The sequence below is a fragment of the Stylophora pistillata genome, chromosome 2 (assembly GCF_964205215.1).
Source record: "Stylophora pistillata chromosome 2, jaStyPist1.2, whole genome shotgun sequence".
In the NCBI taxonomy this organism is placed as follows: Eukaryota; Metazoa; Cnidaria; class Anthozoa; order Scleractinia; family Pocilloporidae; genus Stylophora; species Stylophora pistillata.
Genome location: NC_142520.1, coordinates 5,034,701 through 5,052,200, shown reverse-complemented (window position 1 = coordinate 5,052,200; position 17,500 = coordinate 5,034,701). Strand labels below are relative to the sequence as shown.

General features: G+C 37.7%; 1 protein-coding gene across 1 annotated transcript in view; it reads left to right on the top strand.

Annotated features, from left to right (window-relative positions):
• The first annotated feature begins 4,693 nt into the window (after positions 1-4,693).
• LOC148736784 (adhesion G protein-coupled receptor D1-like) overlaps positions 4,694-17,500 on the top strand; it is a 13,656-nt gene continuing 849 nt past the window's right edge. The window contains exons 1-19 of the mRNA XM_088751031.1: positions 4,694-4,734; positions 7,791-7,918; positions 9,034-9,063; positions 9,700-10,064; positions 10,266-10,455; positions 10,994-11,098; positions 11,735-11,822; positions 12,312-12,402; positions 12,893-12,942; positions 13,210-13,339; positions 13,494-13,588; positions 13,802-13,904; positions 14,009-14,159; positions 14,319-14,403; positions 14,613-14,679; positions 15,400-15,482; positions 15,629-15,749; positions 16,535-16,576; positions 16,750-17,500. The exon at positions 16,750-17,500 is cut by the window's right edge and continues 849 nt beyond it. Coding sequence (XP_088607157.1) covers positions 7,888-7,918; positions 9,034-9,063; positions 9,700-10,064; positions 10,266-10,455; positions 10,994-11,098; positions 11,735-11,822; positions 12,312-12,402; positions 12,893-12,942; positions 13,210-13,339; positions 13,494-13,588; positions 13,802-13,904; positions 14,009-14,159; positions 14,319-14,403; positions 14,613-14,679; positions 15,400-15,482; positions 15,629-15,749; positions 16,535-16,576; positions 16,750-16,926 — 2,004 coding nt within the window. The 5' untranslated portion in view covers positions 4,694-4,734; positions 7,791-7,887 and the 3' untranslated portion in view covers positions 16,927-17,500. The remainder of the gene's footprint in view (positions 4,735-7,790; positions 7,919-9,033; positions 9,064-9,699; positions 10,065-10,265; positions 10,456-10,993; positions 11,099-11,734; positions 11,823-12,311; positions 12,403-12,892; positions 12,943-13,209; positions 13,340-13,493; positions 13,589-13,801; positions 13,905-14,008; positions 14,160-14,318; positions 14,404-14,612; positions 14,680-15,399; positions 15,483-15,628; positions 15,750-16,534; positions 16,577-16,749) is intronic.

Sequence of the window (17,500 nt, the reverse complement as noted above, 5' to 3'; positions counted from 1 at the left end):
AAAGTTGCATCGATGATATCCGCATATGGATGGATCATAATAAACTCCTTCTCAACGATGAAAAAACGGAGTTTATTATTCTGGGGACCCGGCAACAACTATCAAAAATTAAAATCTCTTTGATTACTGTTGGAAGTTCCCAGGTTGAAAGATCATCTGTTGTCAAAAACCTTGGTACTTTTCTTGACGACAAACTATCTATGAATGTTCATATAAACAAAGTTTGTAATCGTATGATGCACGATCCTCGCAGTAGAGAGCGCTATTTATACAATAGGGACCTTTAGCATCGCGTTTACTCCAACCGCAAACGGCTGCTAGCGGTTTGAGGTTTCCTGTTTGCCGTCGTCACCAAAATTGAATTCAGCATGGCGTCGACGTCTTTTGGCGGGAAAAGCCTACCTTTTAAGAGCTTTTTTATCTTCTCCAAGGTATTTTGAGATAAGGCCATTCATTCATTCTCTAAAAGCTCGCCCTGAGAGCACGACGGGTTTTTTGTCTTCCGAAAGATAGGGGAAAGTACCCTCGGAATTTCCTTTAATCAGCGGGACATTTTGGCCTTCGCTGGGCCACTTCGGTCGCCGCATCACCTCTTGGCAAGTGTTTGGCTATCTAAAAGGCATTTTATAGAAATGGAAGAAGGCATACATTGATACAGAACTCCATAACTGTGCTTCTTTGCAAGGACATGTTTAGGAACTTCGAGCCGCCATTTTGTTTTCAAGTTCTTTCACCACTCGGCTTTCTTCCATTTAGATCATGCAAAATACACTGTTTTTTTAATCGATGAAAAAAAACGACATTTGGATCTATAGATGGTAGAAAATTCTTACTAAAAGTGTCAAACGGAAGTCGGTTTCGTTAAGTGGCCAAAAAACCTTCCCGTAAATCATTTACGGCTGAAGCGCCTTCTTCCCGTCGAAACTGGAACGGCAAATTGCAAACTTGACGGCAAAGCGGTGGTCACGTGACCTCCTCAAGTTCGCCGTTTGCCGTAAACGTGATGCTACAGTTCCCTAATAGCGACAATCAGACCTAAAAAAAAAAAACAAGCCTGTACGGGATTCGAACCACTGACCTCTGCGATACTAGTGCAGCGCTCTACCAATTGAGCTAACAAGGCTAGCAGTTGGCTTGTCAGCTCAATTGGTAGACTTGTTAGCTCAATTGGTAGGCCTGTTAGCTCAATTGGTAGGCTTGTTAGCTCAATTGGTAGGCTTGTTAGCTCAATTGCTAGAGCGCTGCACTAGTATCGCAGAGGTCAGTGGTTCGAATCCCGTACGGGCCTGATTTTTTTCATGTCTGATTGTCGCTATTGTATAAACAGCGCTCTCTACTGCGAGGATCGTCCATCATACGTATCTACATCCGCAGTTCAAAACATATGAACTTCATATATTCATTGTACCAAAGTTTGTAATGTATTATTTTATTGTATTCATAATATCTGGCGCACTAGGAAGTACTTATCGCCAAACTCTACAGAGACTTTGATCCATGCTTAATATTCTATGACACTTGGTTAGTGCTTTTTAATTTCTTATCTCATTAGGAAAATAGTAAATATATATATATTTTTTTTTCCCTACATTTTCTTTATTTTCATGTAAAGCGCATTTAATCATGTATATGGAATTTGCGCTATATGAATTTCAAATATTATCAGCGGCACCTGAGGTAGATATATGTAACTCTTTCGCCTCTTGCTTTGCTTCCTTGTGCGAATAATGCCGAATTAGAACTAAAGAAAAGCAAACTATCTTGATTTTCCATGATTTTATAGGCTTGGTGTCAGGGCATGCGTGGTGATGATTCCGTTGGTAGAGAACACGTGAATATTTGGTCTTCTGTCGCTCTCGTACATAGCGTTCGTCAATATTTTCACGCTTTTCAACTCAAGCCAAGTAAACTTAACAAAATGTTTAGAGAAGGAAAAGGTAGTTAGTGGATTCACCTCTAAATGAGATCCTTCCGTTTTAAGGTCAGAAATCAGAGTTATCTCTGCTGATATCAGATGTCTATGATAAGTTCTAAGCTCTTTCCTGACACACAACTAACCTTTAAAACGAACGTTCTATCCCATTAGCACATGCTTGGAAAACTACCCTAGACGGCGACTGAAACTTTCAACAGTTTTTTTGTTCTTAAGTAACATTGTTAGCAAGAGAAAAAAAGAGAAAAACAGATCATCAGAATTTCAATCATTGTCCATAAAAATATGGGCCACTCTTTACAATTTTATGAGAAAGTGTACTTCAGGAAAAACTTCATGAGACAAATAAAATATCTCTATTTAGTTTCAGTTATGACAATTTTTTTTTAATTCAAATGGAGTCAATTTAGGATATGGCAAGAGAACACTAGGGGCCTCACAATCATGATTGTGATCGAGATTGCGACAATTTTTTCGATCGTATGATATTCCATTATATACCTGAGGAGAGTAAAAAGTACACGTAAAGGCTATAAGTTGTATTACCCCTTCCCTCCTAGCTTACCAGGTCGTAAACTGTTTGTGATGAAACAATGCAAGATACAATTTGACTTCCCACATATAATTTAACAGGGCTTCTTAATATTTCTCCTTCAACTGCTTTCTGCAGGCCCTTACGTGGGAATTGGTCAATATAACCGCCAGTTGCTTTGTTTTGTTTTGTTTTGTTTTTGCTTTGTTGTTGTTGTTGTTTTGTTTTTTTGTTTCTTTCTTTTTTAGTCTGATGACTGCTTTTCTTACTGCTTTCCGCATGCCCTGTAGTTGGTCTGGGGAAGGTTGTTTCCCTAAATGCTACGAGCAAATCTTACACCGAGTGCAGCTGCAATCTTTTCACTCACTTCCAGTTCTTATGCAGTTCGACAGAAAGGGTTTCACTAAGGTAGGAATATTAATTAACAGCCATCACTGAATTTCACTAGGCAGTAAGACAATGATACTTTTTCCCACGTCTGCATTTAGCAGGGCTTACACAAGGTAACCTTTTTCTGTAATTATTAATTCAGCCACTTTTTTGTATTAATTTTCGAAAGGCGAAAAGGACGAAAAGGCGCTGGAAAATCTCACATACGTGAGCTTAGCCTTTTCTTTAGTTAGAATCACTTTAACGATCATCCGACCACACACGAAGCAAACCGAGATTATAGGACCCAACAAAAACTGCTATCAGTTCAGACGTGTAAATACCTAAAAGCAGCCAGGATTGATATAAACCAGGTCAAATGATCTTTCCTTTCACGAATTATAACGAGGCTATATATAAAATGAGGATAGAGCTGAAACAGAAAAGATTTACAAATATGTAGTTTATTTTTGTTATTGTTATTATCATTATGACGCAGTTTTTTTAACTTCAGCATGCCAGGAAAAGAAAGTTTCATGGGGCGCACAGCGTAACCTATGAAACTACACATTGTTGCACTTATAAAAAAACTAAAAACCTATTGGATAGCAGAGAAAATCCTTTAAAATACAACCAATACTAATATAACATCGCTAATTTACAATCTATGATTAATATAAATGAATAAAAGCAGATAGTTTCTAAAGAAACTGTTTGGGGCTACGTCGGTGGGGGTAACGAAAAATTAATAATTTGGATATATCAACAAAGTTGAAGTAGTAGATTGACTCTCGTAACGATTAAAAAAACTGACGTTTCGAGCGTTAGCCCTTCGTCGGAGCGAATAGAAGAAATGTGGGTTGTGTGTGCTTTTAAAAGCAGAAAATGGAGCTACGTTATTGGTGGGAACATGGCAACGAGAAAAGCAAGAATAAATTAGTGGAATGAAAAGCGTTCGTTGATCCCTGTGGGATTTAGACAGCCGGTTTGAAAGATGAGCTTTTGTTCAAGAGTTTTACGGCTTTCCGTGCTACCTAAGTGTAAGGAAAGACCGCAGATTGCCATATGTTGCTTAGAATGATTAGGTAAATTAAAATGTCTAGCGACTGGCTTCGATGTTTCCTTGTCATTCCTTTCCACGTCTCGAAGGTGTTCTGGGAACCGGTCACCTAGTCTTCTGCCTGTTTCGCCGATGTATATCTTTTTGCAATAAGTGAAAGTTATACGATAGATTACAGTGACGGAGGTGCACGTGAAGTGATCGGAGATCTGAATGGATCGTTCAGGTCCCGATATTTTATCAGTGTTGTGAATGAAAGGACACGTTTTGCATTGTGCAGGAGCGCATTTAAAAATGCCGGGTTTGTCATTAGTCTGAAAAGAACTTCTGACCAAAAAATTGCCTATGTTTTTGTCACGTTTGAATGAAATGAGCGGAGGCTGGGAAAAGATAGTGCTTGTCTCTGTATCGTTTTCAAGTAATTTAAAGTTTTTAACAATGATCGATTTAACTGAGTGGTTGTGAGGGTGAAACGTGAGAGTGAATGGAATGCGGTCGGAATCTTCCTTATGCGCTTTTTCCAACATAAATGGAGTGCGTTGATAGTCAATGAATCATTTATTAATATCAAGTGTATTTCATGCGCCCGTTGCAACGGATGAAATAATATAAAAGCAGGTGAAAATCGATAGTGCGGAATAAATTGTGAATTAAAACATACGGTATCAGTCATATGCGCATCGAGTACACATAGTTTCATCTTGATGATACTTTGTAAGTGAATCGATTGATACAAGTCTCATCTAACAACATTGCATTTACGTCAAGTAAGACCAGCAATGGTGAACAAAGTTCTGTATGGTTTGGCAAGCCCATTTCATCTAGTGGCGTTCGTTCTTAGTGAGTATTGTCACCAACATTATCATTTTACCAGAGTAAGAGGCAACAATCACTTTTGAATGGTTTAATCAGTTATTGGAAAGTCCCAAAATGGCGTTCTATATAGTAATTACCTTTCTCCAATTCTGAGAATTTAATTCCGGTAGAAAACTGCATTCTTGACAGTGGAAGTTCTATAACAACAAACAGTGTTATGCAAATATACGGGAGAATTGTTTTTTTTTTTTTTTTTTCGGGATCAATACTACACTTACAAATCAATAGATGATAAAAGCGTGGAGTTAAACAATTTTTAGTGATGAGTACCTTATGATCATGATTGTAACGGAATACGCTACCAAAGCTACGGTATATCTTATCAAAAATAGCTTTACAGCGTGAAAATTCTAGAATAAGTGTTGTCGTTATACCTCGTTGTTTGCTGTATATCGATCAACTTGTGAGAAGGTACCATTTTGTAGCAACACTGTATAGAGGCAACACCGTCTTCATCGTTCTGTGCGACGAAAGAGGGTTTTCGACAAATTATAAGATGACATTTTTAGAAGTGGTCGATGTAAATTTCCACTCGTTTTAATTTGAACTGCATCAAACAGATGTTTAGGATAAATGCTCGAGCTAAGCTTTAAGACGCCCAGCCAGAAAATCAAAAAGCTGAAAAGAAAATGAAAAGGGCATATATCATAGTTTCCTTTTGCAAAATTCTATTCTAAAAAGTAACGAAAAACTGTAATAATACTTTAAGTTAACTTGCTGTTAAAACAAGCGAAGCTAGGCAGTTTTATATTTCATTAGCACCCAAGATGACGAACATCTTGGCTTTTAATGAATAATCAAAATTTGAAGAAATTATGCGATCAACGCATCAGCTATTTTCCACATAATAGAAACATATTTTTAAACAACTATGTCCAAAAAGAAGATGAAATTGGGAACTTTTAGATATTTTACGTTGTCTGCTCGAAAGGGAAGTCTTAGACAAAGATAAGTTCAAATGAATAAAGGCTGATAGTCTCGAAAGAAACTGTTTGGGGCTGCGTCGGTGGGAGTAACGAAATAATTTGGATATATCAACAAAGTTGAAGTGGTAAATTGGCCACCGTAACGATTACAAAAGCTGACGTTTCGAGCGTTAGCCCTTCGTCGGAGCGGCCATGTTCCCACCAATAACGTAGCTCCATTCTCTGCCTTTGAAAGCACACTACGAGAAAAACAAGAATAAATTAGTGGAATGAAAAGCTTTCGTTGATCCCTGTGGGATTTAGACTGCTGGTTTAAAGATGAGCTTTAGTTCAAGATTTTTACGGCTTTCCCTGCTACCTAAGTGTAAGGAAAGATCGCAGATTGCCATATGTTGCTTAGAATGATTAGGTAAATTAAAATGTCTAACGGCTGATAGTTTCGAAAGAAACTGTTTGGGGCTGCGTCGGTGGGAGTAACGAAATAATTTGGATATATCAAAAAAGTTGAAATGGTAAAGTGGCCACTGTAACGATTATAAAGGCTGACGTTTCGAGCGTTAGCCCTTCGCTCCGACGAAGGGCTAACGCTCGAAACTTCAGCTTTTCTAATCGTTACGGTGGCCAACTTACCATTTCAACTTTGTTGATATATCCAAATTAAAATGTCTAGCGAGTGGTTTCGATGTGTCCTTGTCATTCCTTTCCACATTCTTGTTTTTCTCGTTGCCATGTTCCCACCAATAACGTAGCTCCATTCTCTGCCTTTAAAAGCACACACAACCCACAATTCCTTTATTCGCTCCGACCAAGGGCTAACGCTCGAAACGGCAGCTTTTGTAATCATTACGGTGGCCAATTTACCACTTCAACTTTGTTGATATATCCAAGTTATTTCGTTACCCCCACCCACGCTGCCCCAAACAGTTTCTTTCGAAACTATCGGCCTTTATTCAAACATATATATGTTTAAGTTCCTTGAGCGTCTGCACTCTCGATCACTGACGATGAATCCGAAAAGAAAGAACTCGAATCACCAAAGTCGGACTCCATTGCGATCGCTCGTATGTTTTCCAGTTCTCCTTTTTACGTCATTGATCACGCGTTTAACTAGGAGCCATTTCAACTTCCGCTCTTTGAATTGAGTGAATTTCGCGCTTTTACACCAGGATTTTAATCAAATGAAAGGTTTTAGGGAACTTTTTCTTCTGCCGGTAGTTATTTTGGCAAAAGATCTACATTTTAATCAAAAGTTAAAATTTGGTGGAGATTATCCCTTTATATCCCCAACCCTGCAGGAGACAGGACCTCCATTTATTCGTCCCAATCTGAGAAGACTAGAATATCTAACCATTTCTTGAAGTTATAGAAAGGTAGAAAATTATTCTAAATCGTTTTAAGACCTTGAGTGTTGGTCCGGCCGGGGATCGGCCGGACCAACATATTTTGCTTCCTATGAACATGGTCTGATAATAGCAGTGAAAATAATCGTCAACGCAACAGACAATTGTTTGTCAACTTATTTCCAAAAACCAATCAGACTGCGATAGTGATTGTCAACATAGGGCATGCCCTGACTGCTTTCAACTGAAAAAAAAAAAAAAAAAACATAGAATGGTGAAATTTGAATATTAGGTATCGTTTCTGTTCAACTTTGTACTGTTTCGTGTTTAATCTATAGCAAGTACTCGATAGGAACAAGCACAAATTTACACTTATGTTGCTTGAAGAAACTGAATACGAGGCTAATACAAATGCTAAACGAAAACAAAATTTCAATAAAACCTTAAATACTCCTTTTTTTACAAAGCTTTTGCCATCTGATGCGGACCGAAATTATTATATCCATTATCCACCTGTTTAGGCGCGTACTAATGTCAACGTGTCGTCGGAGAAGTTATAATGGATCTACGAGCTTAAAAGCTAAGTTATCAAGCCATAATGTGAAAACAAAGCATTGAATCTAACCGTTTAGTGCCTCACTCCGCGCTCAGTGAGACTTGCCCTTCTTTATTTTACCCTCTCTCGATTGTATTACATCTCAGCTCTATAGGGCCCCGAGTAAAGCAGTCTGAATAAGAGATATTAATTCGCTAGGGTAAATCTGCGGTTGTCGATATTGTCATCGCCGGATTATCTTGGATCCCTACATATAAGGGAAAATCCTTTCACCTGGACGGAGTTTCTCAAAAAAATGCCATTGCTTGGACTATTGATCGTTCTTGGTAAGTACTTGTATCAAACCAGTTCGGTGTAGCGTAGCTAGAGGCAGTTTTAGTGACTTCTTGTTACGTTTTCTCTCTGATATTATTACAGAATGCTTTTACAATTTCTTGATGCTTGTATTGACGCACTTAATAGACGTGAAAATCTGGTGAGGAAAAAGAAATAGGAAGAAATAAAGACATTTGGAAAGATGGGAGCTTTTTTTTCTATTTTGGATGTTCCCTTTTGTCATCTCTTTACTATGAGTAAAAGCGAATTACAAACAAGATGTAAATTACATGTAGGTAAAAAAATATACCTATACCGGAACACAACAAATTAATTTACTCGTTTTTCTAAAATTTCTCGGCGATTTGTGTATGATTCGCTCTGTGTTTAATCTCTTTTATATGTGGTCATTGATCTCTACCATGTTATCCTAATTTTCCTCTATGCAATAAACGTAGTCCGTCGCCCGAGTGAGGACAAAACGTAACTGCGATCTCCTTTCAAACAGATGTATTTTCTAGACCCCTCTGTCGACACAAGCGCTCTGCCGTGACAAAAACCTTTTCAATGAGTAGTTAGCTCAGAAAACAAAATAAAAATGGTCTTACATATTTCAAGTATACCGGTAACTATGTTATGAGTCGCTAGAACTCCGCTTTAGTGGTTGTAATTAAGTTTCTTTCTCCTTAACAATCGCATGGCGGCGACACACCTCAGTCTATTTACTGTCGCCGTGAAGGTGTATTTCTGACACGGGCGGTATTTCGTGTGTCAAATTTTCCACTGACACGTTTCCCTTTATTAGTGGTGAAAAAAAGATATGATGGTTTACTTATTTTAATTTTCGACTGCAGGTTTTTTCATAAATGAGGATTAATGAAAAACTTTATAGATGTTCCGCTAGAGATGACGTAATCGGAAAAATAAACTCTCTAACATTTGATCGTTTTAAGACCACATTTCCATGGGTATCTTATTGTCGTAGTGCTTGCCTCGCAATTGATTCTTTTGCCAAATCCCCCTTCCTCCCCCCACTCCACCCCCTTGCCTCGTCATGGTTATGAATTAGGGAGTTATTATTTATGACTGGTGATTTACATTTTGTCTGGTTTCATCTCTCCCACAGCGACTAAGATCATGCTAATTTCAGCACAAGGTTTGTAATTTCTTTGTAGGAAAAAGGGAATAGGACATTTTAAGAGATCGACATTGTCTGAGGTGTTCACCTCTGCCGTCAAGGCTTGACACTGAATGTATCATCTATCGCTAAATAAATCTTAAGAAGCGAACTACTCGGGAAAATCAATGATTTTTTATTGCTGGTAATTGTCCCTTCAAAAGATGTAAGAAAAGACAAAAAAAAACAAACAAAAAAAACAAAAGAACAGGTGTTGGCCTATAAACTTTACACTGTAACTTCAATCTTAAAGCGGGTCACCATCCCCCAAAAAAAAAATTAATTACAGAATTAATAAGAGAAGATAAGTGAAGTCAGAAAAAACTGAGGGTCTAAACATCGAATAACTCTGAGATTTTCTCTACAGACCAATAATACTGATAACGAGTGAAAAGCGATAAAAACAGAAAGACAAAAGCAATCAAAAACTTCTTGGGGTTCTCTACCGACTATAATTTGTTTCTGAAAGTCCATGGAACAGGACGTGAGTGGAAATAAAAATGATCTACAAAAAAATGTATTTTATAAAAGAAATAAAATACAGTATGTGTGCAAACGAGGAACATCGTTGACATTTTTAAATGCTTCCACTAAATGTTCACTTTTCTAACGCAGGTAGTCATTGCTCCATCCATAACAAAAATCTCAGTCACTCAGCACTTAACGGTACGGAGTGCCTGCAGAAGACTGGCCCATGGCGTCAGAACTGGCATAAGCTGATATGTTTCAATGAAACAGAACCACCTATTGACAAGGAATGTTGTAAATCTTGGTGTGAGCAGTTGGCGTCTTGTTTCGGACAGTCGTCCAGTTGGACCTCGCGCTGTAAGAAAATGTGGAGATGCAGTAGGCCTCGCAGACACCTCTCTATCATCATGACAAATAGAACAGACTCGTCGTATATGGGAAGTATTACAGTGAAACAATGCTGGGCAAAGGAACCGCATTTTCTTTCCATTAGGCTAACATCAGCAATCGAAGTACGTGCATTTAATTCTTGTGGGACATTTTTTAGCGCCCAATGTTTCTTAGTGTTCCTTTCACTCTTTACAGAGCTTTTGCATAGATTTTGTATTCCATTCATTTATTTATTCCTTCACGAGTAAGGCTACTCGATGACATACGTTAACCACCGTCTTATTCCTACTCGAAACTTTTTTTTTTATTTTTAACCTTCTCAGTTTCCAAGCAAGACACTTCTTGACACCATCCTAACAGAAGTGATAAGCCCTCCTGGAATTAAAATAAATCAAGAAAAGACGGAGCGTGCTCTTCTCTCCGTTACTGATTTAGAGGAGTTCATCGGGAATTATTCACAACACCATCTTAATCAAACCACACCTGAGATTTATATCAGTAGTGAACATGCAGGTGAGTAAATGTTAAAAGCTGATTTGGGAGTTTTCTTGATTTCTGATACCGATTTCATGCATTTTTCATGGCATTTTTGAGAAAAATCTGCTAGGGCAATACTTGCTTTAAACTATTGACTTTGGTTGAAAGCTTTGTCTCCATCAACCTTTCATCGCGTCCTGTTGGCGACATGTATAAAACCCCCATTAAGGCTGTTCATACCAGCGAATTCCTATCGCACACCGATTGTATCTAAGGAGTCTTTCAATACCATACAATTTCGCAACAGAGTGTGTTAAAGAAAAAAAACTTTCGAATCCGTCGCGGTAATACAAGTTTTATGATTAAAAAATTATCACCTACACTTTATCCGAAGTTCAAATTGAGAACACTCCTTTGACTAGGGATCATTCCAAAGTGCTTGCTTTGACTTCTTCTAAGTAATGGTTTTCAGACCTTCTAGGCCTAAATATTTCGTGAACGGTAACTTGTGACTAATACGAAAGCATCCTTATTTATTTTGGCCTGCGCTTAAAATACTTTTTTTTTTCATCAGATATTTTGGTCAGGAAGGTTTTTAACGAAAATGAGAGTGATGTCCAACTTGGGGATGATAAAGGAGAAAACTCTCTCAGCCTTTTCACTGCAGGCTTGGATAACGGTTGGAGAGTGACATATTTTTCATTTTTTTTTAAAGTAGTTCAACTCGGGCTTTAATCAAACAAAGAATTAGACGACACGAAGTCCTGTTGCCAATTAATAAAGTCTATGACAAATTTAAGAAAAGAAACTAAACATAAGTAATATGTTTTCAGAAGAAAAACAAACAAACAGAAATAGCAACAACAACATTGAACTCGGCGAAAAGCGCGGCAACAGCGAGCGCACATAACACGTCCTGTCTACTTTCATAGTATCCCTTCAACCTTCCTATTACATTGCCCAATTACAAGCATGAAGCATACACTGTCCTATAAGTGCATAAATCAGGCTAGTGATAACCAATCAGGTTCGAAGATTTTGTTATATTTTGATTATCAGGGCTATGGTCAGAAGGGGGCTGGGTTTCATGTACGAAGGAAAATTCAAACTGAATGACTGAGATTTTAATCTGGTTGTTTGTTTATATTTATTTGTTTATTTGTCTGTAGATCGATATATTTTATTCCTATTCAAGCGTAAGGCATACCATTTGAATTAACTACTTGGCTTGTAAGGTCTTAAAGTCGTGATTGCTTGTCCTTCTTTTTATTATTAGACCAGTAGTATTAAAATTGCCTCCACTATTGCGTCTTAGGATCAGTGGCACTTGCGGTCATTTACAAAGATCTCCATGAAATATTTCAACCGAAACAAGCCAACTCTGCCTCTTTCAGCGAACGAAGGTTTGCTAAAACCTAGTTCTATATATAGTATCTTCATGTTTTTATAGCTCTCTTTTGGTGTGTAGATAAGCTACACCAGGCAAGTTTAGAAGAATGTGCTCGATCCCAGATTGAATTTCTGTTTCGCTTTTGTTTTGATTTTCTTTTAATACATTTTTATCAATTTTCTTTTTGTCTTTAAGAACATTTATCTTTTTTTTTTTCGTCTACTTTTATTTGTCTTGTTTTTCTGTTTATTTGTTGGTCTTTCGAGTGACTTTTGACATCTGAATGATATACATAGAAAAAAAATTGAATGCATATTAAAAAGATAGACTAGGAATTAAGGATTTCCGCTTTGTCGTCTTTGGATCATAAAGAAACTTCGCTTTGTCGACTTTGGTCCATAAAGAAATTTCGACGGAGATTTCAAGACTTGTGATGAAATAAGTGCACACAATAGCTTTTTTAATCTAAGCATTTTGCAAAATTATTGGGAATCATGGTTAGGAACATCAACACATTTATCTTGTCTGCAACGATATGGCCAAGGAACACCAAACTCAGGAAGAATATCACGTTGAGATTTAAAAACCTAAAGGTAAGTTGTATTTAATCAAGAGACAGTTGCAGCCATGTTTGTAACTATTTAAAAGAGTTTAAAAAGCTTTAGTATATCTGGATAATATGAGCAAACTTTACCAATTTCTCTCTCTTAACGCATCTCTCCTGTACCATCCGTGTTTCTGTATGCATTTTCGTTGTTTCTATTTCTATATATGCAATTGTTTCCTCTTTTTAGTCTTGATTTTGGTTGACTTTTGTTGTCGTTTTTGTTGTTGTTGTTATGGTGGGCTTTATTTTACCTTAAATTGTTAGTGTTAGTTTTTTTATGACTTCAAGACCTTAGTTCTTTTTAGGGCGCCTCTCAAAGAGAGGCAAATTAGACCAGAAATATTGGGAAGCAACTCTTCAGATGTATCACAAATGGGGGTGGGGTCTGAAAAAAATGCGGCGGGAGCACTCCTACCTCCTTATTGGCCCGAAAGACGCTGAATTACTTAACACTAATTGTAATTTCACGGTTTCAGCCTGCAACTTTGGACAGAAGCTGCATGTTTTGGAATACTTTCGAGAACAGGTAAATAACTTTGAATTAACTAATGACATCGTTCACTCCAATTATCAAATTTCTTGAGGAATCTTCTTTCATACAGGTGAGGCTTTTGTGAGTGGCACATCATATAGTATGCTCACTTCTTACTCATTTTCCTCTTTCTCAGACCTCCGTATAAGACGTGGTCGATCGAAATGTCAGTTGTTTCGTTTATTAATTTTTGTTATAGTGGGGAAGGGGGAAGGGAAATTTTACGACTGATTTTCTAAATGCTTTCTGCAGGCCCTCGAGATGGTCAGGGCAAGGGTGTCTTCTAAAATCTAGGAACGAAACTTACACCGAGTGCAGCTGCAATCATCTAACTCACTTCGCAGTTCTTATGCAGTTTGATAGTGGAACGAGCGGTAACAGTTTAACTAAGGTAGGGATATTGCGAAATATTCATACATTGATTTCAAAAGGCACCATGTATCGGCGTGGCGCTTTTCCCTCCGTCGGTGTTAAACCGGGTGTATGGTACGTAACCTTTCTCTGTTCTGATTATTGAATCTCTGTTTTTCGTATTCATTTTCAAGACTGACGAAAAGGCGCTGAAAATTCTTACGTACGTGGGCTTGTCTATCTCTTTAGTTGGAAGCACTTTAACAATTATCAGTTATGCTCTTCTTACGTAAGTATATGACATAATTCCACACAAGCATTCCGAAGCCAGCCGATGTTTTAGACCGAACAAAAACTATTATGACCTTAGACGCACAAAGTGATATGACCCAAGTCGAATTATCTTTTGTTTCCCAAAGTATATAACATGGCTTTGTATAAAATGAGGATAGAACTGATATGGAGGAGTCCTCTTACAGATCATTTGTTTAATTTTGATTAGAGACATGAGGGGACCTTTATCTCAGATCCGAGTGAGTCTAGTCACCTCACTTGGTGCAGGGCAAATTATCTTTCTAACCGGAATTGGTGCTGTTGAGAACAAGGTGAGATATTACATCAAAAACGTGGAGTCTCTTTGTGTTAATCCTTATGACGGTAACCTGCTCTTAACTTATTCAGTCCATGCCATTTTTTCTATCCTGTGCAGTCTGCCTGTGTTACAATAGCAGCTTTAGTGCAGTATCTCCTGATGGCTGCTTTCTGCTGGATGCTTGTCGAAGGAATTTATCTTTACCTATTTGTTGTAAAAGTTTACAACATCAACGACAAGATGAAGGTGTCACATGGATTTTCATGGGGTAAAAATGCATTCAAAACTTGTCATACTCTCATTGATAATTGTTTGAAAAGCAAAACATGAATAATTACCTGCACCATTGTCATCACCTTCATCACTACCATCATCACCACAGCCTTGTAGTTTGACATTGTAATCACTTCGAGTTTCAAATACACAGGTCTACCCGCCCTCGTCGTCTCCATATCGCTAAGCATTGCAGCAGGAAGCGAAGAGGGGATTACAAGCTATATCAGTGAAAAATTGTAAGCAGTGAGGACTTTTTTCTCTTGATCCATGAGTATATCACGAATCGTCGTTTTCTTCCTTTTCGTTTGTTTGTTTTATTTTATTTCTCTTGTGATTTTTACTTGCAAGCAAACCGGGCATAGAGGATACTGTGTACGTGCATGTACACAATAATTAAACATTAATTGATAATTTATCAAAGTTTCCGATACCTAATTTACTTCAGCTGCTGGATTTCATCTGCTAACGGGATGATATGGATATTTGTTGTTTTCGTTCTGCTGATTGAGTTGGTAAGTTAAATTCTTAAGGTTTATTCGCTTTCACGTTTTTCCTTCAGTTATCGTTAGAATCGCGACGATGTTTTCTTTCTTACCACTTACCTCTAACTTCATTCACTATGTTCGATAGTATTCCGCGAAATGTAAAGTGTATGTTTTCCTTTGTGAGACCCCATTGTTAGAGGACGCATTAAGCGGTTATCGCGCTGGACGGCAGGTTAAGAAGTCCACGGGCCCGTTTCTCGACAGTCCCGGTAACTTAACGGACCCGCAGCCATGTTTTAAAATCAAAATTTAAAGGATAAAAAAGCAGGTTCGGGCACCCAAACCAGTCCTTTTCTGTTTATTTAGCTAATAGTTTTGTTGTATCATTTTCAAAAATGTTTAAATCGACATCTTGAATGAAAACAGAACAGCTTTACGGGCCCGTTAAGTTACCGGGACTTTCGAGAAATGGGCCTCTGGTTCGAAACTTTAACGGTTCATTGTCTTGTGTTGTTAGGCGAGACATTTTGTGTGTACAGTGCTTTTCTTCCCCTCCACTCAGGTACATAAATGTGTACGAACGCATTTTCAGGTAAACCTGAGAAACTTAGTGGAATGACAAGGAGGGGGAAGCGTCAAACTTTTTACGTCCTTTACCTTAAGTGCAAACTTAGCTCTACCTCGAAATCATGTTGTTTTTGATTTAGTTTGATGAGTGCATATTCTTTTTTTTTTTTTTTTTTTCAGTTAAACGCAATGCTACTGGGGCGAGTTATCAAGGAAATGACAATCATGCATCAGGCGAAAGACAAACACAGTGAACAAATAAGGTGAGTATGTCAGCGGCGCCTGTAGAATATAAATCACGGTGAGCCATTCGCCTTTTTCTTTGCTTCCTTTTACAAGTAATACCTACTTACGAAAATGAAAGCAACCTATCTTCTTCTTCTTTATTTTTTTTCCCATGATTTTGTAGGCTTGGTGTCAGGGCATGCATGGTGATGATTCCTTTGCTGGGGATCACGTGGCTATTTGGTCTTCTGTTGTCCTTGCACAAAGCGTTCGCCTACATTTTCACGCTTCTCAACTCCACTCAGGTAAACTAAACACAAATTTTATAAAATGAACTCCGTCCAATATGAGTTAGCTAACTGGGTGACTTCTGGTTTGATAAATCTCACCAAAGTCGAAGTCAGTAATAAGACTTTATCTCTACTCATATGATATACACCCTACTCATGTGAGAGCACAAGTTCACCAGTGTTTATTATGACTTCTCAGCTCTCTCTGATACTCGAATGCCTTTTTAAGCGAACGTTCTATCCCATTACCACATGCTTGGAAAATAGACCCCTTACGGCTATTAAACTTTCAACAACTATAGCGTTCTTAAGTAAATAACGTTAACGAGAAAGAAAAATTAAATAAAAAACAGACAATCAGGACTCTAATGTTGTAAAATAAAAATACCGATCACTCTTTACAATGATAAGAAAAAGTAAAATTTAATTTTCTGGAATTAAAAATAACAAATAAAATCATAAAACCAATCTCACGATCTTGAATCTGCAATGATGATGGTTTTCTTCATCTCATAAAATTTATCTTATATTATTGATCTTATAATATAAGTAGTGTCACTGTCACGCATATTGTCGTGCCTAGTAGATTACCATGTGCTAAACTTAGTGTAAAGCAACTTGTAAAAATAGAGAACATTTGATTAATACCAGTAATTTGGACATTTTTCTAACCATAAAATTGCATATTCAGGGAACTGGGGGTTGGGGGCATAGATGAAAGCTTTATGAGTCTACACACAGGCAATAAAAAAAGTTATACTGCAGGCGTTAAGTTGATATCCCACTTTATGATTTAACAGGGCTTCTTAGTATTTCTCCTTCACTGCGTAAGAAACTCCGAGGTATGTTATTCAATGTTGTTCTTAGCTCTCTTTGTACCTTTGTTCAGATTTCTTTCTAGCTAGGCTTCGACTTTCTAATAAGAAATGTAATTCCATAGTTATATCGATCCAATTCAAAGCACGATCAGTTTTAAAACTCTTGTAATCGTTTTGATTTCACCTTATCCTTGCAGATTAGATCTCGCTTTAAAAGAAGGATCACTGAGGTCACCCCAACTATAGATGAAGGGACGAGCATTAAGCGAGCCTCGCAAGTGAATGAAACTGATGGGAATATCGTTTTTCCGAGAAATATTCTTGTCCAGCCTCGCAATGACAATGAAAGTGGTGTTGAAGTCCCTGAGATCTGAATCGGCATCGTAGTCTTTTTCCACAGTCTAGATCTGTGTATATCTTAAATTAAGTACGTTTAGAAAGTTTGGTACGACTCAGAAGAGCTGGATAAGAACCCACTCACGAGATTACTGTAATGTGGTCTGGCCTGTTTACTGGGAACTGGGGGGAGGGGGCATCTTCAAACACGTTTCCTTCGATTGTTTGTAAACCGCTGATGCAGTCCGGCCAAAGTCCCCCGAAAAGTGTTGTGATGCGCATTTGATCATATCCACATATTAATTTGCGCAATATAAATATTAAATCATCATTATTATTATAACCTGCTGAAGCTGAGGCGCGGATAGCTTTGCATTTGATCCAAATTATAATAATATAACAGTTCAAGTAATCATCATGAGAAGTATCCTTTATGTCGAGAATGAGTACCGGATATAACCAAGGTCAGATGGTCTAGAAATCCAAAACCACATCCAAGAGACAATTCCTGAGAGTAAGGGACCTACCTAGGGTTTCTCAGAAGGAAAAAACATTTTTTGTTTTCAAACTTATACTTGCTCACCAATGAGTATCCATTAGAAATGGTTAGGA